This window comes from Callospermophilus lateralis, chromosome 12 (genome assembly GCF_048772815.1).
Source record: "Callospermophilus lateralis isolate mCalLat2 chromosome 12, mCalLat2.hap1, whole genome shotgun sequence".
NCBI lineage: Eukaryota > Metazoa > Chordata > Mammalia > Rodentia > Sciuridae > Callospermophilus > Callospermophilus lateralis.
Window position 1 is genome coordinate 97,060,526 of NC_135316.1, and position 24,505 is coordinate 97,085,030.

General features: G+C 46.2%; 1 protein-coding gene across 1 annotated transcript in view; it reads right to left on the minus strand.

The window, feature by feature from the left end:
• Abcc4 (ATP binding cassette subfamily C member 4 (PEL blood group)) overlaps positions 1 to 24,505 on the minus strand; it is a 223,790-nt gene that overhangs the window by 173,618 nt on the left and 25,667 nt on the right. Inside the window, exons 2-4 of the mRNA XM_076871929.1 lie at positions 12,999 to 13,109; positions 12,339 to 12,459; positions 598 to 822 (exon numbers count right to left, since the gene is read on the minus strand). Of these exons, the coding sequence (XP_076728044.1) occupies positions 598 to 822; positions 12,339 to 12,459; positions 12,999 to 13,109 (457 nt within the window). The remainder of the gene's footprint in view (positions 1 to 597; positions 823 to 12,338; positions 12,460 to 12,998; positions 13,110 to 24,505) is intronic.

A 24,505-nucleotide genomic window follows, 5' to 3' on the forward strand; every position in this document is an offset into this window, starting at 1 on the left:
AACAAACAATCTGAATGGCCAGTGACAGGAAAAACTACAAAAGTTCTCTTCAAAATGACTAAAAGGCTCTTAATATTGAAAGTGCTCTTCCGACCAGTTTCCTTAAATACCATAAAACAGCCATAATTAGCTTTCACTGTTTGTCTTTAAACAGGATCCCATCTATATTTTCTTTAGTTGACAAAATTATATTGGATATAATCACATGGGTCATTTTAAAAAATATAATTCCCTCTCTCAAAGACATTCTTTCCTCCTAGATTTAAGATCAGAGATCCACTTTTCCTCAAGTTCACTTTTAAAGAAAATTAATTTTGAGGCAAATGAAAATTTGAATGAGATTTCCACAAGTACAACTATGAGATTTAGTTAGGAAAAGACAAAGTTATTCACTGGGTATTTACTTTTTGCCTATATTTCATTATAAGTTCCATATTCTGTATCAGCCTGGTATTACAAGCAGCCATGACCTAATAGCAATAGAAAACTTCCATTGTATCTTAAATGATTCTGCTTATGTAAATTTTCATAAAACCTTCCCAAAATGCTTCTAATGCCTCAGGTGAAGTACATGTTTCAACGCTGAATGTCACTTACCTTCCGATAAATCATGTGGCACATGGCTACTCTCAATCTCATGCCGGCGCACTGGACATGATAAAAATACAAGTGGTGCAAGATGGCCAGAATGAGCGTGCAGACCGTGAGCACCGTGGCGTAGCCATAAGCTGTGTACAAGGCCACGGAGTCGGTGGGATCATAATTTTCAAAATAATTAATAACTTTCCCCAAAAATAAGGGCTGAATTACTTTGGTGCCTTCCTATAAGAAAAAAAAAAAAAAGCCTTCATTAGAAACACAAACCACACCAATCTTTCTCCACACAAGCTTTACTTTTATTAGCATGTTAAAAAAAGCGTTTTGACAAAGTGCAACATTCATCCCTAACCTAAAAGGAACACAGAACGGCTTTCTTCTCTAAGACAGCAGCTGACAGTTTAACCTGAAGTCAAAAGACAATCAAGTTTAACCTGAAGTCAAAAGACAATCAAGCTTTGGTACACCGAGCTCAGTACACTGTGGATGCTCATAAATATTATAACCAGTGATTTAAAACACATTTGAGCTCAGTACACTGTGGATGCTCATAAATATTATAACCAGTCATTTAAAACACATTTGGCAAAGTATTAAAAAAAGGTCTTAGCTTACAATGAAAAGGGGGAAAGGTGGCCAAAAAGGAAAAGGGAAAAGGACCTGCCTAGCAATGGACAGCCCAGCTCCTGGTGTGCCTGCCGCTCCTGCTGAACCCCCAGCAGCCAGCCCATGGGCAAGGCCAGGCACACACTCATGCCATCTCCTGCTCGCCCTGCCTGCATCAACTCACAAACTGGCACAAACCCGGATGAAGCCTCCCATCTTGCTCAGCCCAAATGCCATGTGTCAGGAGATCCAAGAGAAAAGGGTCCAACTTTTCTTGGAAATATAGAAAGGAGCCAGGCTTTCCAGGTTCCCAGCTCTTGGACCCCAAGGGGTGCAGCTTCCATATGGCTCTACCCACTGGAAACTGGAGTGTGCCCAGAGGTACTGCCACCTCCACTCAGGCAGGTGGAGTCAAAAGTTAAACCCAGCACAAGTCAAGGTAAAGGATACTGTCAGCCTTATATTGTAGGTGTCAGTTTCAAAGAAATATTATCATGTCCTCTCCAAGGCAAAAATTAAAATCCTACCCCACTGAGCTCCTGGACCTCCCAGACAGAGAGAGAGAAATAAATTTCTAAAAGCAGAGAAACAGCAAAGCCATGTTGAGCCCTGATGCACGGAGGCCCAAGAGTTTTCTTTGACCTGCTCATTGCGCCTCTCCCAGCCAGATGGCGAGTGTACTCCACAATCTACTTCCCCCCACCAAACACCTTGTAAGGGACCCCCATCAAAGAAAAATCAAACCTGCACTGCAAATCCAAGTCACCTCAAGTAAACACACAGCCCTCCACATCATTTCCTCCTGGCTTCTCCAAAGACAAAATGCCACAAGTTTGGAAATCTTCCAAGAACTTGACTAGGAAACAAGCGCTTCCTTTCATGCAAACCCTCCTTATTAACACAGGCATGGCAGACAACTGTCGGGTTTGCTTTTCACAGCTGTTTTTCTGTCTATCTGAAGTAAAGAACCCACGCAGAAAAGGGAGGAGAATCAAAACAAAAAGAAACAACTCTAACACGCATTTTCCTCCCAACCAACCAGTGCCGGGTCACGACATTTACAGAAGACATCTCTGTCCCTCCAATGGGCCACGACATTAAATCCCACAGTCCCGTCCTGCTGTGTACATACACGCACGCACAAACGCTGACTTCACCAGCCCCGCTGTCTTCCATGAGTCATGGAGGTTTCTGTCTAGGATGCACAAGTAAGGAAAAGCTACTTGAAGAATGAGGAGTGAGAGGACCAGATATTCAGAAGGCAGAGACCTGCAGCTGCATTGCCAGCAAGCCCATCTTTCAACTCTAAAGGGACTGACAGCCCTCACATGGTGGGGCACGAAGACTATCATAGTATAGGGACGAAACTTCACAGGTGCACACAGAGAGGCAAAGAGGCCAAGCTGTACCCACACAGGAGTGGTTGAGGGCAGGCTAGGCCGGCAGCATTTACACCTGAGCCATCCACCAGAAGCAGAAACTTCTGCCATCCCAAACTTGCCTGAAACCTCTCAGGCAATCCACAACTCACTGTTGCACAGTTCGGATGCAGGTGTGGTTCAGACAGAAAATAAGAGCAATGTCCCCCAGCAGACAAAATAATGAATAAAGCAGAAAAGGGTACAAAAGAAAGTAGGTCACTATTACCCATCTATCTAAATTTTCCTACTGAGAGACAACATGTAACCATCAAGTTGAGCAAACAGGCTCATTAATAAGTGAGCCTTATTTGTGGCCCACACCTACTCCCTCTTCCTCGTTCCTGTCCATCCCTGATCCTAACCCTCAACTGCTAAGAAATAAACAACTGGGAAAATACTCTCTCATACTTGCAATATAGCAAATTGAAACTTTCTGGCTATCAGATCAAAATTCATACAAATCCTTTATCTTGGACAAGAATCTGTGCCCTATAGAAGAATCTCCCCACAACCCAACAAAGAACATAGTCTTTATTTCTACACAAGAATTTCTCAAATGTGAAATTCACATGAGACTTTTAAGAATCCAACGCGATCCCTCGGGGCCCCAATCACTCAAGGTTCTGTGCACTCTCCACATATTCAAAAGCAGGCATTTCTCAAAGGAATATCTGGCACTGGGTCTCCTTAAAACTCTGTCATTTGGGTCATGTGCCTGGCTTTGTAGAGTAACTTATCATAGGCTTGACAGGACACATCCCCAGTGGATAAGGGGCTCCCCCATGCTCCCCCAGGACTTCAGACATTCCTTGCCCAATTCCACCATCCCTGATCCGTGAGAAGGAAAGAAAACACAAGAAGAATGAGCTTTATGGGGAAAATGAATAGGCTGTTAACTTAGACACAAGGGAACAGGTAACAAGAAGAGCAGAGGAAGATCCAGAATGAAAAAGGTGTACAGTGAACCTGGGGATCTTACAACACCAGGATCCCAGACATAGCTGAAGTCATCTTTAAATCTGGATCTTGAGCCTGATTACAAGTGAGAATCACCAGGGAGGTTTAAGACGGGCAGAACCCACTAAAGCCAAGAACCCACTAAGGCCCAGATTTAGATTCCGCTGATGGGGCAGGACCTGAGCTCCCCCTCCCTGGAAGGTTCTGGAGTACAAAACCAACCTCAGGTAAGCACTGCTACCCTCCTGTCCCGCCCCATCCCCACATCTGAGTCTAAAGGGGTCCAGATACTTGCTGTGCAGAACTTAAAAACCACAGAGGGTTTTAATCAGGGCTGCTGGCACACATCATCCATCCCCTCACAAAAATCCACAGGAACCCATAGTCCTGAGGTTTCAACTTTGAAACAAAGACCCTTCATTTTCGCAGTAGGGAGAATTCAATGTTCAAAAAAGACTGTATTTGCAAAATTAAACAATGAATCATAATTTGCTTCTAAAGTTAGGTCTAAAAGGACAGAGGGAACAGAGTGGAACCAGGGACAAGGACAGCAGCCTTCTTTAAAAACAACCTCTTTGGGGGCTAGGGTTCTAGCTCAGTGGTGAAGTGCTTGCCTCACATGCGTGAGGCCCTGGGTTCCATCCTCAACACCAAATAAAAATAAATAAATAAAAATAAAGATATTGTGTCCATCTACAACTAAAAAAATATTTTAAAAAATAACCTCTTTGGTATACTTGAGTTTGGAACCAAGAAAATATTATACAGAATTACAAAATAATATAAACTTTCAAAAGGCCATTTCTTAAACTGTAGAGTAAAATAAAGCAAATGTATACCCATTCAGTTGTTGGTTAAATAAAAAAGTACTATTGATAGTGATTTTAAACAAAATGATTTGAAAATACATTCCCTGCAGAATATACCTACCCAAGTACAATACAAACTACACATATGTCTATTATCTATCCATCTATTTTTCAGAAATCCTATTACTAGATGACAGTATTGAAATATTGATACTGTAAGATTAAAACAAATGATTATATTGATATTGAGAACTGCATTAGGCATAGGAGAAAACAGAAGGAGAAAAAAGAGAAATAGATGAAAAATAAAGAGATCACATAAAAATACTAGTGTCCTGAATGATTGAGAAATACTCACATAAATCTATGATAGGATTGTCTCTAAATATATATGTTTTCTACAAGAAACAAGCAACCCAGCAGTGCTAGTCTCCAAATACAGTCTCCAAATACTGCTTCCCCTAAAAGTGGTTGTGACAGTTTGAAGAAATGGCTGTTTCCACAGCTGGGGCAAAAACTCTTCAGGATGTGCTGGAACACCTCGTCAGAAAGAGGGAACTAGCAAGGTCTGCTGGAGTAGGTGCGAAAGACCCTGGACCTCACCTCCAGCTCTCAAAGTCAGAGATGACCAAAGTGCAGCAGACAGATGGTAACTACAAGGGACTGAAGCACATCAGAAATGTTTAAATCCATGAACTCCTCAAAACAAACAACAAAACCTCATCAGCCCCAGGAGAATGCTAGAGAACCACTTGTTATTTTAAAGGGAAAAAAAAATTAAGAAAATTAAGAGTTCCTCCTGATTTTCCTATACATACTGTATCTCAAGTTAATCAAAAAGTTGATGATAATAAACAAACTCAACCCCGAGTAAGCTTCTAGATCAGAGCAAGCTTCTAGATCTAACTACCAACTCCTGGCACCAAAGGAACGTGTCAAATGATGGGAAGGGAGACGCAATCCACCCAACCCAGACTGTAGGAATGAATCTCTGCAAGGCAAACACCCCAGTATCTTCAATTAAAGGGGAAAAAAAATAGTAAAAAAAGAAGGAGCAAGACAGAACCAATACGACCTATATCAATCAGAAACCCATTATAATATCAATTCAAACTGTATACACGCCTATAATCGCAGCAACTTGGGAAGCTGAGGCAGGAGAACTGCAAGTTCAAAGCCAGCCTGAGCAACTTAGCTAGGCTCTAAGCAACTTAGTGAGACCCTGTCACAAAAAAATAAAAGGAGCTGAGGATGTAGCTCAGTGATAGAGCGCCTCTGGGTTCAATCTCTGGTACCCACAATTTTTAATATTTTATTTGTTATTGATGGACCTTTATATTTTTATATGTGGTGCTGAGAATCGAACCCAGTGCCTCACAGATGATAGGCAAGCGCACTACCACTGAGCCACAACCCCAGCCCATCCCAAAATTTTTTTTTTTTTAAGAGTGAGAGAGAGTGAGAAAGAGGGAGAGAGAGAGAGAGAGAGAGAGAGAGAGAGAATTTTAATATTTTTTTTTTTTTTTAGTATTTGGCGAACACAACATCTTTGTCTGCATGTAGTGCTGAGGATCGAACCCGGGCCGCACGCATGCCAGGCGAGCACGCTACCGCTTGAGCCACATCCCCAGCCCCCCCAAAATTTTTTTAATTAAACTTTAAAAAGTTAAAAAATGGGGCTGGAGATGTGGCTCAAGCGGTGGTAACACGCTCGCCTGGAATGCACAGGGCGCTGGGTTCGATCCTCAGCACCACATACAAATAAAATAAAGATGCTGTTTCCACCGAAAACTGAAAAAAAAAATATTAAAAAATTCTCTCTCTCTCTCTCTCTCTCTCTCTCTCTAAAAAAAAAAAAAGTTAAAAATGAATTAATGAATGAATGAACATGGACATGCCTGGTGCAGCAGTAAGCACCTATACTTCCAGCCACTCAGGGTACTGAGGAAGGATTGCTCAAGCCCCAGGAATCTGAGACCAGTCTGGGCAACAGAGCAAATCCTCATTTCTTAAAAATAAATGAACAGGGCTGGGGATACAGCTCAGTTGGTAGAGTGTTTGCCTCGCAGGCACAAAGCCCTGGGTTCAATCTCCAGCACCACAGAAATAAATAAATAAACAGGTAGATAAGTAGGTAAATAAATAAATAAAATGTAGGCTGAGAGAGAAAGAGAGATGAACACTGGCTAGATATTGACATTAAAGTATTAATGGGTATGCAAAACAACTGCATTGTAGTTTTCTAGGGGAAACGAACTATCTTTTAAAAATACCAAAAACATTTGTAGATAAAATGATGTTCTGTCTGGGAACATCTTCAAAACAGAGTAAGCAGGCTTCAGATGACTCACACACATGGTCATGGTTTGATAACTATTGAAACTGGCTTAGGAGGAGAGAGGGGCTCATGATCCTACGCTATTTTTGTTTTTTGAAATGGTCTTTAAAACCTAGGAAAGAATACGGCACAGGAAGCTTGGCCTTTGCGAGGAGCTTGCAGAGAGGGGATATGCAGGGGTGAGGGTCTAAAAATGAGGACACTGAGCTTTAGCAGTCAAGCCTGCTGCTTGCAGGCCACAAGACCCTAAGTGCACCCCAATCCCTCCCAGGCCTGAAGGCTCTGGCATGGGAATCTGCCCTCTCCACCTCCGAAGAGCCCAGGCAGCTGAAAGTGCCCGGCGGCATCTTGAAGAAATGAGCATGGTCTTGGTCACTTTTTTTTTTTTTTTTTTTTGGTACTGGGGACTGAACTCAGGGGCACCTGACCACTGAGCCACATCCCCAGTCCTATTTTGTATCTTATTTAGAGACAGGATCCCGCTGAGTTGGTTACTTTTATTATATCAAAGTCCTAGGAAGCAGGAAGTGGAGCTCAGGGGCAGAGGGAGTGCCCAGTGTGCAGCAGGCCCTGGATTTAACCCTCAGCATTGCAAGAAGCAAAACAAAAAAAGGTCCTAGGAAAAGACTCATTTTATAAATAAAAGGGGCTGGGGCTACAGCTCAGTAATAGATGCCAGCTTTCAAAAAAGCTGAGTTTTTTTGTTCCTATTGTTTTCTTTTCTTCCCATGATGAATGCAATCTTTTCCAAATGAGTCAGCTGCTTTAATGACTTTTTTATTTTTTTATTTGCTTTAAGTCAAAGAGTTAGTTGATGGCAGACCTGGAATTAAAATCTATGGCTTTTTTTCTTCTAAGATTGCTTCATGGTCTCTTCATCAGATGACAAATTGATTAGAAAATTGTTAGCGTCCTGGTTTGTGTAACATATGTAATGTATTAAAAAAAAAGAAGAAGAAGAATTAGACAATGGATTCCGTGCCCTTTATGACTCAGGGTTGTCACTGTGATGACTACTAAATGAGTGTAAGGAGCCAGGAGCCTGCGGGGTGTACGGAGCAGACCAGATCTGCCCTTCCCAATGCTTCCCACCTCTCCCTCACTGCATCGTCTTCAGGAGCCCAGGGAATCTTCGAAACTACTCCTTGGCCTCCTGGATTGGGCAGAAGGTGAGGGGCACTGGGAAGAAAGGGCAGGGGATGCAAAGGCCTGACATGGCGACCAGGAAGTCAACCCTGAAGGAAGACACAGGATCGCTGTGCATCTCCAGGACTGCTGACTTCCTGCCTATCAGCAGAGTTCCAAAGTGAGGATTTACTCATTAGCCTCCACCGACTCCCCGCAGCCTCCACCTAGACCACAAAGCATCACAGTCAAAGCCTTAGAGGAAGGCCAAGTCCCTGGACCAGGCCGGCAGCCAGCTAGATCCACTTGCTGAGCCCTGCCACCTTTGCCTTTTCAGAGGTAGGAGTGGGCGGTGTCCCCCAACTTTACACTCCAGCAGGCAAGACGCCTCATGTCTTGAAGCACAGTCTCCCCACATTCCTCCTCTTCACAGCAAGGACTCTGGGCAGGTGAAGACTTGCTTGGGTCCCCATGCACTCCCCTGGAGGTGCACACAGGGGACAGTCCTGCTGGGAACTCTCAGCCTGCTCTGCTCCAGCTGGCCCTGGCCTGCGAGAGCTCACACTCACCATCACCCACTTATCTGAACGCTGCGACCGCTGCCCAAGTCTTACAAGACCAGACGCGTACTGCTTTGAAATCCCAACCTCAGAGCTTCCCGAGGACTGGCCATGGTGACCCTGCCTCTTCAGGTGGATGGTCCCTAAGTACCCTGGGCAGGATTTGCTCATGATTTGGCTGGGTAACAGTATACTGCTTAGGAGTCACAGAGATGCTGTGTAAGTGCTATGCCCACCAGAGGAAGTAAGAAGGCACAAGGTCAAGGAGACACGCCCACTTTAACAACTTCTCCTCTGTCTGACTCAGTAAGGAGCTGCAGCAACCGAAAACCCAAACAGCACCTGAAAGGATTTTTGAAATGCTAACAAGATCCTCACCAGCTTCCCCATAAGAAATTACTTCTCTCTGACTTGTCCAGAACAGTGGTGTTGACAGGCAAGCCAACCAAAATAAGAGTATTTATACTGGAATTCAGGTTACTTTGGTTGACAGCAGGAAAAAAAGTTTACCTGGTTGAGCTCTGATGACCCTTAGTTCCCTGAACCTCACTGCTTTGGAACTAAAAGTTCTGCCAATTATTATACTAAATACACAAAGTTAAAATGAGCATCAAAAAGCCAATCACCTTGCCCATCTAGGGAACAGCCAGCCACTGTTTAATTTTACACCACAAACCAACAAGATATTAATCTGTGCAGGAGGCAGGAGGTAGAGCTCAGTGCAGAGGGAGTGCCCTGTACCACACCAAGTAAGGCCCGGCATCCACCACGTGAACAGCGGAGCATGTCAGACACCAGAACAGAAGCGGTGCCCCCACCAGTGACCCACCCGTTTGTCCTCCTCCTTGCTAATCAAACGCACAACACACTCCAGGACACAGACTCAAGGTTCAGTAAAACAGAGCACTGTGCCCCGCTCAGACTTCAGCCCCAGTGAAGTTGCCATCCAAGAAACAAGATTCTCCCCCCACCCCCATCCACCCAAATTGCTGAGCCAGAATGGTGTCTCCGCAGCGTGGATGTTTGAGAACTGAGGGTTAACATGGTCGTGGGGGCCAGTGATGGGTGGAAGACAGCTTTCCAAAGGGAAAAGCTGGTCCACCTGAATGCACAGTCATGGTCTGACCCCACCAACACTCCACCACTTTCTAGCTCTGCCTGTAATTTTCTGGCCCCAGGGGACATGGTAACCTGCACTCTACCCTAATCTGACTTCCTCCCCTCATGCTCCACTGCTCCAGGAAGCAGTTACAGTCAGACTCCTTATCTCTTGAACTCAGGTTCAAGAAACAGGCACTGAGACCCTGCAGGTAAAGTTTGCAAGTCACGCATCACGACCCCAGATGGGCTATCAGTCCATCCAGAGGTGGTGAGACTCATACATCAGAATAGCTGGCGCCCAAGCTTGGCTCTGTCATTGATATTTCGTGTGGCCCTGGGCACGCTAGGTGACAACTTAGCATTCAAAGTCCTCCTCTTAAAAGTGGGGATAATAAGAATACCACATCTCACTGAGTCAGCCAAAGGAATAAAAAGTCATTTGATAAATAAAGTGCTCACAGCAATTCACAGTACATAATATTTTTCAAGTATTATTATCATGACTAAAACCACTAGTACTACTAAGGCATTACTACTGAATATGCTGCTACTACTAACAGTACTCAAGTACTATTGTTGCTGCTGAGTACTACCCCTGCTGAGTCCTGCACTAGTACCCCTCAGTATGAACCCCATGTGTGCCATGTTCTCTGTTTCCCACTTTTCTGCCATGACTGTACAATAATCAAACTCTTAAAGGAGAGCCCAACATTCTATCAATTGCACCCAGTCCTAGCCTTCCTGCATCACACACACCTGCAGCTTGACAGGTGTGACATCGCTGCTCCCAGACCACAGTGAGGCTGACCCCTCTCACCCAGCTTCTGCAGCCTTGACCTCTGTTCCCACCTCTACAGAAAGCTTGCCCAGCAAGACTGAAGCTCATTCTGAAATGAGACCTGGTCACCATCTGGAACCTCGAGACCCCCACCCAAGGACAGGTGTCCTGTGATAGCAGGGACATCCAAAGGCTGAATTCAAACCCAGCCCCATGGGCTGCCCTTCAAAATCACCAGTTTTCAATTTATTAAGTACCTGCTAATAAATGAAAACCAGAGAGCAAGGTAGCTGAGCAAGGTCTGGTCCAAGAGATGACTTCACACCTGTGTACAGCCACTCTGGCGCCACCCATTCCTGCCACACCTCACCAGACACCTGTAGTAGGCCTCGGGCACATACCAAGGCTCCCAGATCTGAGATTCCCAAAGACGCCACTCTCTGAGGCTACATGGTCACACTTAGCCAAGAAACCCCACATGCAGGCCACAACAACTCCAGCTTGTTACTCTTTTCAAACTGAGACTCATGACCATGTAGTAGCACCATCACCAGGCTGTCTGGAACAGGTCACAGATGGACTAGGGAAACCTGAGGGACTTCTACACCATATCCCACCCCCAAGTCAGTCCCACTGCCCCACCTTCCATGAGGCCAAGACAGCCTCCAGGTTGTGGCAGGTGCCCTTTCAAAGGTGGCATTCACCTTCTGGAACACTGGCCAAGATACTTTTATTGCCAGTGAGAACTTCAGTCTCCCAGCTCATCCCTGTACCCATCACTTGACATATCCCCCAGTTTGCTCCAGTGGTTAAGAGCAGAGCCCAACACCGACCTGTTCCTGCCTCAGTGTCTTTCAACATCCACAGAGCATGTTAGTGGAAGCCACACCTCCCTATGCATGTCAAATTAGCTGACCCACCCACATTACCCCACCAAATAGACATGTGACAACTATCCATCCTCCTGCATCAAAAAACATCCTTCTCTAGAACTAAAACTTCCACCCCTGATACTCTTATGCATTCAGGACCTCTAATGTCCCTAAGGCAGCAGTAAAATGCCACAATAGGCATAAGTCACCCAGCCAGACTTTCAGCATCCCCTCCAACAGGCCACCGACCAGAAATCAGCAGGCTACCTGCCACTGAGCCCCATGAAGCACACTGTCTTACTAGAGAATCCCAAAGGAAAAATCTATGAGGTACAAAAGGTTACCATCTACATGACTTTACAGGTCCTTGATCTTCCACTAAGTAGCTATTTCTACATTCTCTGCAATGCCCAGCTCCCAAAGCTCCACCTTCAACCAGCAATCCATCCAACAACAAGAGACCAGGATGGGAGCTGATAAATTCACAGGAATTCAAAGAGAAGCTGAACCTCCTCCACAGACAAGGTATGGCTCTCAGAGCCTGAGGGCCCACTAGAAGCAGGTCAGCTGTCAGGAGCTCTGGCCAGCTCTGGCCTCTGCAGTGCCATAGCCAATCCAGGTATAGGGGCCCAAATTCTGTTCACTTAGGAAGAGAGAGGTGACAATACCTTACTGGAAAAGCATTTATCAGATTTGGCATGATTGAGCTGACAATTGTTTATTGGACACCAGTAAAATGTCTTCTGTTATGCTGGGCTCTAATCCAAATTTACTCACTCCAAACCCCAGGATGCATCTCCTTGAGGCCATACGATCCTCTTTTGATCAAGGATAACTCTTAGCATTTAAAACATTTACTAAGCACCAACACTATTCCAGCATGGTATGAAACAGTACTATCCTTCTGTGATAGCAAGATTTTAACTGGTTAAAAGAAAATACAATAACACCCTTGAGCTTCAGTTGCTTAAGTCGTTACCCCTTCCAATGATGAATGTAACTGCATCATGCTTCTACACATGGTTTTTATACTCAGACGCCAACATACTTTTAAAACCCATTTGGCCACTTCTCTCTCATGATCCCCATTCTTTTCACTACTGATCCTTTGCAGCATGTCCACTCTGTGTATAACAAAATAACTTTTAGCTGGGTAAAAAAATATTCAATTTACCTCAACTAATGTAAAAATTCCCAAAATCACATAAGACTTCCAGTAACACTTTATGATTGCTTTTGTTAAAGAAGGCTTCTGTGCATCCTTCTCCGCTCTCAACACTTCTTTATCCCAGTACCTACAAAGAAACACAAGCTGGATTCAGAAAAGCACTCGCTGCCATGGGGCAAAATGGGGGAGATGGCAGAGGGACAGGGACACGGTGACTGTAGGGCTTTATGAAACTATCAACAAACACAGGCTGTAGGGCTCCTGAGAGATATGTGGCACAAACTGGAGCACCAAAAATAGAAGCCTCGAAGGGAAAAGTCTTGGGACAATGATTACGAACAAGTTCTGCTGGATTTACAAAACCCTCAAAAGCAGGAGAAGACAGACAGTATAAACAGTCAGACACCAGGTTTGGTAATCCCACCTCTGGGGACAGACCTCAGGCTTCCACCAGGGCCTTTGGCACTGCTCCCTGTTCTTCTACAGAGATGTGGGAAACACAGGTTTCCCTCACCACAAGGTAGGCCAAAACCAGGGACAGCCTGAGGGGAGGTATGCAGCGTCCAGGGAACTAGGCTCCAGAAAAGCCCAGTGGAAGGCCAAACCCACCCCAATCAGCCACACACTCGGTCTTCCTTACCCTTCTCTTTACTGCCTCCCGCTTACCCTTGCAGTTCCTCTCCAAGGTGCTTGGAGCGATCTTGTGGAAGCACTGAATACATATCATCTTCCTCTAGTCGGCGTTTATGACCAATTTTAAACAAGGGGTTTAGCCACCTGGTAAAAAGAAAAAGAAAAGGAGAATGATAGACACCCCAAACTGCACATGTGTGTCTAAGGAGATTCCTACTCCTGTGAGTTTTGCAAAAATCTGCTATTTAAATACACATAGCTATAGGAAAAAAAATAAATGTGTGCTGACACATATGCACACATATACCCTACCTCTATCCACTGAGAGGCTCTAGAGGCATTGACGCCCCAGTAACAGAGAGCATTCCAGCACCCAGATCTTGGTTTCTTACTACCCTTGTCCCCTAAAAGGAAGCAGGCCTCCTGGAAGAAATGGCTGATCCCACGGCTGGGGCAGAGAAGGTACAAGACGGACCAGGAACGTCTTCTAGCACCATAAAATAAGGAGCCAACCTCAAGAGGTCCCAGAGGACAAATTTGGGATAGTCTGAGCAACCAAATTAATAATGATAGCAGCAAATCATAACCCACCATATAACAAGAGACTCCACATCCCTGCTGAGGCCTAACAGGGAAGAAAGGAAACGGTCCTGCACAGCAGGAATGGCAGAGTTAGAAAATCATCTATGAAAGCTGAAACCAGTGAGTCGAAGTTTGATGAGAAACAGAATATCTACATAACCTCCAATTATCTTCCTACAAATTACTTGTTATGAAAGGAAAAAGAGCAACTTGGTAGAGGAACCAAAAAAGAAATCTATTCAACTATTATGGGATTCCTTTTACCAAAAATAAATAAATAATAAATACACACACACACACACACACACACACACACACACACACACACACACATTCAGTATTCATTAGGAAATATTTAAATAAAAATGTACAACCCAAAGATAAACACTGATTTACCGATTTTGCCAGAAGGACATTTCCAAAGCCAGACAATAACTAGTCTCATTGATGGGTTTATCCCTCAAACAGCTCAGCCAAAAGGAGGGGCTCCAGAAACATATGTTGAATATGAATGCATGAATCAATGGGGATGCCATCTCAGAAATGGATCGCATTCAGACTTTGCTAACCTTGGGAACTTAGTCCAGGAGCTGGCAGATGGAATTCTCAAACCAGCCCAGTACTGAAGACTCAGGGTTCCCACAGCCTATCATTCCCCACTCCCACTTTCAGAAGTCTCAATTTCCTTCCAAAAAATGTATGCACGCACACGCACACACACGTGTGTATGTATACACATATACGTATGTATATCTGTGAGCTTTACCACCAAACAGATTTGAAAACCTGCTGGGCCATTTATCCTATAGTTATTCTAAGCTCAGGTCCTTGACATTGGAACTGACATGGATGATACATCCCAAGAAGCCCCCTTTAAAACTCCTCTTATGTGTGGCTCTGCTAGAAATCCTCTGGGGTTGCGTCTGGACTTTTAAGAATCAGGCTGTGTAACTTTGAACTAGCCCTCATTCTCCCTGAGTATGGGCCTTGGGCTTATCAGGAAGACATCTGGAGGTAAGAGGGTCAACTGGAGTAGCTTCCAACAAAAATACAAAGTTCCAGCAGATAAATATCAGCCATCACCCTGACACAGATGCAAACCATCAGAAAGACTCTAATAGATTTGAAAGATGAAATCACTCAAATTCCTTTCATCTTGACTCTCTGCCTGCATGGCATCTTAGCAGGCATGTTTTACATGGTGACATCTATCTACTTGGAAGCCCTCCCCACGGAGAACCTGCTGCTCAGAGATTTCTGCTGAAATTAGCTGGTGAGCATTCAGACACTTCAAGCAAGCTGGTGTCAGAGTCAGCTTCCATCCAGCTCTACCTCAGAATCAGGGACTTCGAGAGCTTTCTAAAGGCACAAGGTTTGACCCAGGAGTTGCAGTTCCCCAAGTTTGGAGCAGTTATTTCAGGAGTATCCAAGATAACTCAGGATCCAGCCCCTCACAACCCACCCTAGTAACTCCAATCCACCCAGAGGGAAAAGGAAGCCAATTGGCTCCCTTCTTTCTCTCCACCTTCCCCAAGAAGTTTCCAGAAAATTTTACCCTAACCTGCCCAGGTGTGTTTCCTAGACGTGTCTGAGGTGACTTCTGCACACCTGGGACCTTTCCTTCCAGTAGAACATTACCCAGGATTTTCCAGCAAGTACTTCTACATTTTGGAATTCATTGGTGTCTTTTCAGACTAAAGAGCTTTTTTCAATCAGGGTGCAAAACTGGCTTGGAGAAGAGAGCTGAAAAGTTAAGGAAGGGACCGAGGGTGCAGCTCAGAGGTACAAGCACATGCTTAGCTGGCACAAGGCTCTCGGTCCCCTCTCCTGCACAAGAAAGAAAGGAAGGATAAAGGGGCTGGGCTCTCGGGTAGAGCACTTGCTTAGCATGTGTGCGGCCCTGGGTTGGAGTCTCAACACCACATATAAGCAAATAAATAAATAAAGATCCATCGATAACTAAAAAAAATTTTTTAAAAAGGGAGGGATAAGGACATTTCAGAGGGAAGAAGGGAAGGAGGGAGGGGAGGAGAAAGAGAGATGGAGGGTAGGTGGGTGGGTGGGAGAGGGAGGGAGGGAGGGAGAGACAAAGAGGGAGAGAGAGGGAGGGAGAGGGAGGGAGGGAGGGAGGGTGGGTGGGTGGGAGAGGGAGGGAGGGAGGGAGGGAGAGGGAGGGAGGGTGGGTGGGAGAGGGAGGGAGGGAGAGAGGGATAACTGTGCTCCACTAAATGAGCAGTTAAAAAGTAAGGTGTCAAAATTGAATTAAAGTATCTGAAAGGAGCACAAACTCACATTCTAAAGAAGATGCCACAAATCATCTAGTACCCTCCCAGTCCCTCCTCTCACCACCCAAATCACAAATAGCTAAGCTGAGACACATGGTTTAATTTCCCCTTCATGGCAAGCTACTGTGACAGAAGATTAATCTGTATAAGGAATTTGACCATCTGCATAAGGAATTATATACAGTAGTGCACCACATAATGCCATTTCAGTCAACAACAGACTATGAATATGATGGTGGTCCCCAGGCCTAGAAGGTCTAGGGACATTGTAACTGCCTTCATTTGTGTAAGTACACTATTGGGTTTGCAGAAGGACAAAACTGCCTAGTCATGATTTCTCAGGACTCATCCCCATTCTCAAGCAATGGATGACTGCACCTGGAGTCCCATGTCACTTGCCACCTGTATTTCAATTTGCCCCTGAGAGGTTTAGTTATGATTCCAGGCCACTACTAAAAATCCACCTCTGCCCCCTGCCCCAGTCCTTCTCTCCAGGGTTAGTCCCTTGGCCTTCCACAATCCTTAATATACAAGGGCATCGTTTCTCTCATAACTGACTGGACATGAACAGTGACTCCTTCCAAGCAGTGACTGCTCCCAAACTACCTGGGACCCTCATTACCAAACACAGCCTTATATGGGATACACGCACAATAAACAGCTACTGAATGAACGAACTCTTGAATAAGACAGATGGCTGGGTCACCCTGAGCAGTGACCTAGAGTGTAACTCAACAGAAACTGGATACAATGCAGTCATGCCCATTTCCAAACACAGGGAGCCATCAGCTCCAGAGAAATAAGGAGGTGCCCATGGGAGATATGCTGCACCCCATCAGAGCCCACAGCCTCATTCCCAGATGGCCAGAGACTGTTACACAGGAATTCACTGAGGGTTCTGAAGTTTTGTTTATTGTTATGGGTGGGGTTTTTTTTCCCCCAAGAATTTAATAAGTTCTGAAAAATGTTTCCTTGATGTGAAAGAAAGGTAAGGACACCAGATCAGGAGTCCAGTGCCCTGCAGGACCATCCTGGCCCCGCTCCCTGTGATCTTGACCCAAGTTCTCCATTCGCATGAACTTCGTGTTCCCCAAATACAAGTACAGAGGAAATGAAAGCAAATACTCCATGTGCTGCAAGTTCCTGCCTCTCTCCTTCCTCGGGGGCCTCTCCCTCCTTCCTCACTTTTTTTTTTAACAATTGGCCAGGCTGGAACTAAAATATTACCTCATTTCTTGATAGTCATTGAATCAAGCTTGTTCTCTTTTTTTTGTAATGAACAAGTTCAACATTTTATATTTCTCTCAGAAGTCAAGTCTAATACACCCTTTAAAGTGTTTATTCACTTGCATGACCCTAAAATTACATTCTACCAAAAAAAAAAAAAAAAAGCCACAATTTCCCTGGAAGTAAACACATGAAAAGAACAGATTTAAGAGGGAAGGTTTTCTCTGCTCTCCATTACTCCACTCACCCCTGGGAACCCAGTATCCACTGGTAAGTGAGAGCACAGGTCTACAGACCCAGAAAGATGGCAAAGCCACAGGCCAAGGTCAGAGTGCAGACAGCAAAGAGGGCAGGGGGCACAGTGGCCTCAGGCCCCCACCGCAGCCCACAAAAAGTGTGCTCATGTTTCCTGGGTTACACATCTAAAAAAATGATAAAGAAGTTCCTGATACAGGGGCAGAAATGGAGTAGACACCTTAATGCTTACACATTTTCTATTTGGAAGTCACAAAGGAGAAAAGGTCAGCCGTCATCCGTGTTTCTTTGAACACTATCCACTGGCTCACGCACCTCTCTTGCTACAGCCTGGATGTTAAATGTCCCCTTAGGCCCCATGTGTTAAAGGCTTGCTTCACACCCTGTGGCGCCAATGGGAGATGCTGCCAACCTTAAGAGGTGGGGTCTATGCTGGCACACGCCTGTAATCCCAGCAGCTCAGGAGGCTGAGGCAGGAGGATCACAAGTTCAAAGCCAGCCTCAGAAAAAGGAAGCTACTAAGCAACTCGGGGAGACCTGTCTCTAAATAAAATACAAAATAGGGCTGGGGATGTGGCTCAGAGGTGGAGCGCCCCCGAGTTCAATCCCTGGCACCAAAAAAAAAAAAAAAAAAAGAGGTGGGGCCTAGGGGGAGAAGTTAAGTCACTGGGCGTGCCCTTATCAGGGACAGGAGGACCAGGGCTCCTTCATCTTCCTCCTCTCCTCCTCACCATGAGGTGAACAAGCCCTCGTCATGTGCTTGCTATTGGCGAGCTGTGCTGTGCCACCACAGGCCCAAAGCAATGGGGACACTGGGTCAAGGCATGAAAACCCCAAAACTGTGAGCCAAAGCAACCTTTCGTCTCCATGTGCTGATGACCACTGGTGTGTGTCGCAGTAATGGGAAGCCAGCACAGCTGGCCCTGATGCCTCCTTGGTGTCCTTAAGTCCTCCTACAACAGGGTGGTCGCTGCATCCTCATCAAAGCACCCCCTGTGCTTCTAAGCAGCAGTGTGTGGTGTGTGGAAGCCTTTATCACCCTCTGTACCTTCACAGACAGGAAGGTCAGCCGCAGCCCCCCACACACACATTCTCCCCACCCTTCTCTGAAAGGGCTCCAGGGAAGAAAAAGTGCTCCTGGAAGTTTCCATTTTGCATCTTCAGAGGCCAGTCTCCATAGAAATATACTAAATGAGGGTTCCAGTTTCCTTCCAGAGGTTGGTAAAACCCTAGTGTGAACGTTGGTTGAAATGAGATTTTATAAACAGAATTAATACTTTACTTTCTTCATGGCACTGCCAACAGGATTTCTCAAGGAGTGTTATAAATTGTAAATCAGCTTATTAAGGCTTCAACATCTTTATATAATTTTTCGAATGGACATAATTTGGCTAAAAACCAACACCGAGTGCCTATGGCTACATAAAGTGTCTCATCTCGTGTAATCCCCCGCTTGTTCGGTATCTCCTCTTGGTGTCTCACAGCCACCTAAACTAAAACCTGTCCACAACAGAACACCTCGTCTTCCTCAAAACTCCTGTTCCTCCCAGTCTCTTCTCCCCTTCTGACAAGAGCAATCTCATCTTCCCATTGCTCAGACTTCCCGGCTCATCCCCGCCTTGTCTCCATCAGCCAGCTTTATTATTTCGACCTTCAAGGTATAATCCAGGAACAACCACACTACCCTCCTATCATCCTTTGCCTTTACCTATGCTTAAGTGTTCCACTTAGCACCTGTTACCAGGTAAAAGGCTACTGTAGTTCACCTCTCTCTTTTTTTTGAAGTGTTCTCCCCTAAAGCACATGAGCTCCACAAGGATGGGGATCTTCTGGGTGGTTTGCTGGCGCACTGCCCACACCTAGAGCATGGTGGGCACATAGAAGGCACTGGGATTTGTCCAATCAATGAACACACCCTCTGCAAACCCCCAATTTGATATAAACTCCAAAACCCACTACTAGTCTAAAACCCAGAGTTATCGTAAGTTCAGAACTGAATCTATTACTAAGGTTCCCGAAGGGCCCGGGCTCTCAGCCTGGAGTCTGCAAATGGGTTTCAGGAGATGATGACGCGAGGCAAATGGATGCAGGTGTGACTTTCTAATCAGTCAGTGACGGGGCACTGGGTGGGCAGGGCCAGGGCAGCCCATCGCCAGCAGCAGCTTCTCCCCAGCAACCCAGCAATCCAGCTCAGGCCCACGCTGCTCACAGAGAACAAAAGGAAGAGCAAACCAACCCCCTGGGTTCACCAGAGCTGCCCTCTTATCAAGTCCCCTGTTCACCTCCTGCACTCCCTTCTGCCCTGGGTCCCACATGGGCCCTTCCAGGCCGTTCAGGAGTTCCAGGCCATGGTTACCCGGCTCTGTGGTGAGGCAGCACAGCATGGTGGGAACATGCTGGGGAGAGAGAAAGTAGAAAGGAAAAGGACAAGTCCATGGGCAAAAGTTGGAGAGGTCCTAGCCCAGGCTGCGGCCTTCTCTGGTTCATCCCCGACCTCCTTTGCTCCCAAGGCTGCTCCACTCCCTGTCCTTCCCAGCTCCTTCCTCTAACCATCACACCTTTACCACTCTTCCCCACACTACTTACAACCAGCCCCAAGAATCTACAAGTGCTGTGAATGGATAAACGTCCTCCTCCTCTCCATTTAAAAAATAAAAATATACATGTAACAGAATAAAACGAGGAATCACACCTAAGATGCCATTTCTGCTGCCTGACCACATCACGTGGGGGTAAAAACACTGTCCTTCTTGCAACTGTCAGGTAAAGGACCTTACAACGCGCAGGCTTCATCTAATTAGCACACCCAAGGGCCACCCAAGTACAGGAACGGTCACCAAGATCCCTTCTGAGCTCATGAGCATGTTATGCTGACTGTAAAAATCTGGCCACTAGTGCCTGTTCAAATGAGTAAACCTCATCCTCCACCAGGGAAGACACAACTCTTCCTCCAGGCTATGGAGCCCCTTGCCAGACCAAAGGTTAAGACTGCTTAGCAGAGCAAGCATTGCGTTAGGATTTGTGTACCAAGAGGCACAGAAAAGGATATACTTTGTTTGGGTTTAAGAGTCATTCCAAAAGGTGAATCATATGATTGTGAACATGCAATTCACTTTGTTTTTAATTTAAAAGATCCTTACTGCAGGCTAAACACTGCTCAAAGTTTACCAGCCCTGAGGAAATAAACATTGCATTTAAGTTAACCCAGGAGACGCACCATCTCATGCAGCTTGCAAACTCGAGCCTCGTGTCCACAGGATCTGTACAGGCAACTGCATATTTGCAGGGGCCTGAACCTGCTTTTCCAGTCTCAAGAACCTCTCCTCACAGCCAGCTGGTGGCCTCCTCAGCCCCTGAGCACACCCTGATGCCCTTACCTCCATCCCTACCCACTAGGCCTCCTTCCTCCTCTGTGTGTGTTTTTTGTTTTGTTTTTTTAAGAATTTTAATATTTATTTTTTAGTTCTTGGCGGACACAACATCTTTGTTTGTATGTGGTGCTGAGGATCGAACCCGGGCCGCACGCATGCCAGGCGAGCGCGCTACCGCTTGAGCCACATCCCCAGCCCTGTGTGTGTTTTAACATGCTTTACTTTTCAGAGCAGTTGAGGTTTGCAACAGAACTGAGCAGAAAGTACACTTCCCATCTGCCCTGCCACCACCATGGGCACAGTCTCCTCCGCTACCAACAGACACATTGACTGGCGAACCCACCCTGACACATTAGAGGCACTCAAGGTCCTCCGCTGACATCTGGATTCACCTCTTGGTGTTGTCCAGTCTAAGGGTCTGAACAAATGTGTACCCACCATCACGGTATCATACAGTTATTTTCACTGCCTAATTTCCTCTGTGCTGACAAACACTCATCTTCTTAGTGTCCCCAGAGTTTTTTCCAAAACATCACAGAGTCAGAATCATACAAGACGCAGCCTTTTCAGATTGGCTCTCCTCCTTCAGGAATATGTGTTCAACATTCCTCCACGTCTTCTGGTGTGACGATTTGCTTCTGTTTAATCACGGAGTCATGTTCCACTCTCTGGATCCACCACAATTTATTTATTCACCAACTATTCAACTTATTCACCTGTTCACCAACTAAATGACATCTCGATTCTTCCAGGTTTGGCCATTAGAAATAAAACTGCTATAAACATCTGTGTGCAGGGTTTTGTCAGGACATACACTTTAAACCCACTCAGGTAAAGACCAAGGAACACACTGGTCATGAGAGAGAAAGCTTAGTCTAACTGTTAAACCCTCTTCCCAAGCAGCCGGGCCATTCTGCATTCCCACCAGCAATGAAGGAGAACTCCTGGACCTCCTCCTCTTTCATCTGATGTGATCAAGTCCAGCCTCAGGTGCCAACTCCTCCATGGAGCCCCTTCCACCTCTCTCCAGCAAACCTTCCTGCCTAGATCTACCGGCACTCACAAAAAATCCCTGGCACAAAACCTCACAGCAGAGCCCACCCCTGAAGGCCCACAGACAAGATCCCCGCAGCAATATGGTTAGTGTGGCACACATTATGCTTTTTAAGTGTAAGTTAAAGAAGGAAATTTCCTGTAAAAATCCAGATTCCTAAAATCCAGGCCTGCTGACGCTATCCACGCTGCCTCACACCACACGGCAATTTTCCATTCTCCCACTCTCATTCCCAAAGAAGTTCCAGAAGCCACACACCCAGGCTCACTGCCAGGTGACTGGAGGGATGGCTGCATTCAGTAATGTAAATGTAATTAAAGCTCAAAACAGATAAAATGGTAAATTCCACCTCACGTGTATTTACCATGTTTTAATTCACAGAAGTGGTGCCAACTGAAATCTACTAAATTGACCTCCTGACACACTGAGGGGTTAAGACTTCGTATGGGAAAACACTGGCACAGATGCTCCCCACTGTGTGTACACTGCCCTTAGCACTCTGGTCCCCCCCTCCAAATGCAGCGACCCCGGGGACAGGAATGGCCTCTCTGTCATCTGCCCACACTCTGTGCCCAGCACAGATCCTAGGACAGGTGAGCTCAACAAGCACACGTGCCCTGTGGACACGGAACACGAGGACAGATCACACTGAGGTGGGACTGAGGCTCCTTCCACTCAGAGCTTCCTCCTGTGCCACACGCACTTGGGGCCACTCCTGGGTGGCCTCTTCTTTCCCACAAAGCAAGGAGGAAGTGAATGCAAAAGGACAACAGGACAGGACAACTCCCTCCCTCGCTGAAGGGGCCAACGGGTGCCCACCTGAGGTCCAGGGCCATGTTGTTCAAGGGGCCCACACCCCAAGCAGTGTTCCGGAGCTGCCCAGGAGTACACAAAGGCACAGGCACTTTCCTGAAAGTTCCAGTAAATTGTGAAGTAGAAAAAAAAAATCAGTGCTAAGGAACCAGGAAAAAAGAAAATCACAAAGAAACATCAGTTCACTGAACACGTCCCACTGTGAAGGGTCTTTACCACCTTCGCACAGGAGCTCTGGGAGCAGACCGAAGGGACAGCGTTCTCAACTTAGGCTTTCTGCGCACTAAGCGGGCCTAGGTGCCTGGCCACAGTGATCAGGACCCCGTCTCTAAGCTTCACCTCATACAGCCACATGCTGCAGCCCAAGGGGACATCTGCCAAAAAGCAACTAGACCAGCCACCTTGAAGACTGCAGCATCACCCACGTCTCTACGAAGTTCATCCCTCATGTCTCTCATGTCCCCTCCTCCCCATCAGATGACCCCCCCTGCATAACCATCCACACTCTGACCCCAGCTCCAACCCTCCTTCATGATCTGCAAAGCCCCCTCTGCTCTCGGCTCCTTGCTTACCCGGGGACATGGCTCCCTCTCACACTGCCATCCAGCCCCTGGGCTGTCCTTCAGTCTCTCCACTTCCCAGCTGTGGACACTCTAGGAGCCTCCAGTCACCCAAGCTCTCTGCTTCACCATCCATCACCACTGAGCTATGGAACCAGGCTCCCCTTCACCCCAGCTACCAGCGTCAACACCCCCCACATCCAGGACCAAGGGCACCCAAAACCCCAAGCTGCCCACTTTCTTGTTCTCAGGTCTTCTGGAACTTTCCCCCTCTCCGCCTTCCGTTGAATGTGAGTATATGAAAGATGGGCTTCCCCACCGCCATTCGATTCCTACCTTGACTTCCTGGTCCCTGCAGTCCACTCGCTGAGCTGAGCCTCCTGCCTTCCCCGGAGTCCACCTCCCTGTCAACCCCTGCCTTCAAACACCACCTAAATGTCAACAGGTCTGTGGATCAGAGTTACTCCGTGGTGCGTGGAACAGCCTAAACCTGAGCTACTCCATTCTGCCATGAACAGCCCCATTTTGAGTACACGTGCTAAGGCAGACAGACTCTATACTTTGTACAAATGAACAACCACCACTTGCCTGGCACGACCACAGGTTTAAAATGATAAATAACTTACACGTGTCAACTTATCAAACTAAATCAAGAAATATCCCGAATCATATCAGGACACCAAACCTGGGAGCTTATCAACTTCACCAGATAGAACTCCCTCACCTAAGACCCATAAAAGAAGGAGCTGAGACTAGACTGAACAGCACCCCGACACCATCACCTGGTCACTCATCAAGAACACTGGCCAAGAAATTTGCCACCTGACAAACCTCCAATTTCCTGTCCCATCAGGCTTTGGTAAAGTGCAGTTTCTCCTACCCAGGATGACCACACATGCGCAGCCCACTCCAAACTGACGTTCTGAAACTGGAACTGCAGTCTGTCTACCAGGTCCCTCTGCTTTGATAACTGCAGAACTGGTTCATTAAAATCTGCATCTGACCAGGCACGGTGGCGCACGCCTGTAATCTCAGCAGCTGGGGAGGCTGAGGCAGGGGATCAGAGTTCAAAGTGAGCCTCAGCAAAAGCGAGGTCCTAAGCAACTCAGTGAGACCCTGTCTTAAATAAAATACAAAATAGGGCTGAGGATGTGGCTCAGTGGTCTAGTGCCCCTGAGTTCAATCCCTGGTACAAAAAAAAAAAATCCTTATCTGACCACCTGCAGTGACTCTTTGATTCTGCATTCATATCTCTCTCTCTCTCTCTCTCTCTCTCTCTCTCTGCCTGTGCCCTTGGCATAGAGCATCCTGTAACCCTGAGTCCGTCTTGACCCTGTCTTGGTTTTTTTGTGATATATATCAATCATTGTGTGACTTGAGTGTTACAGATATC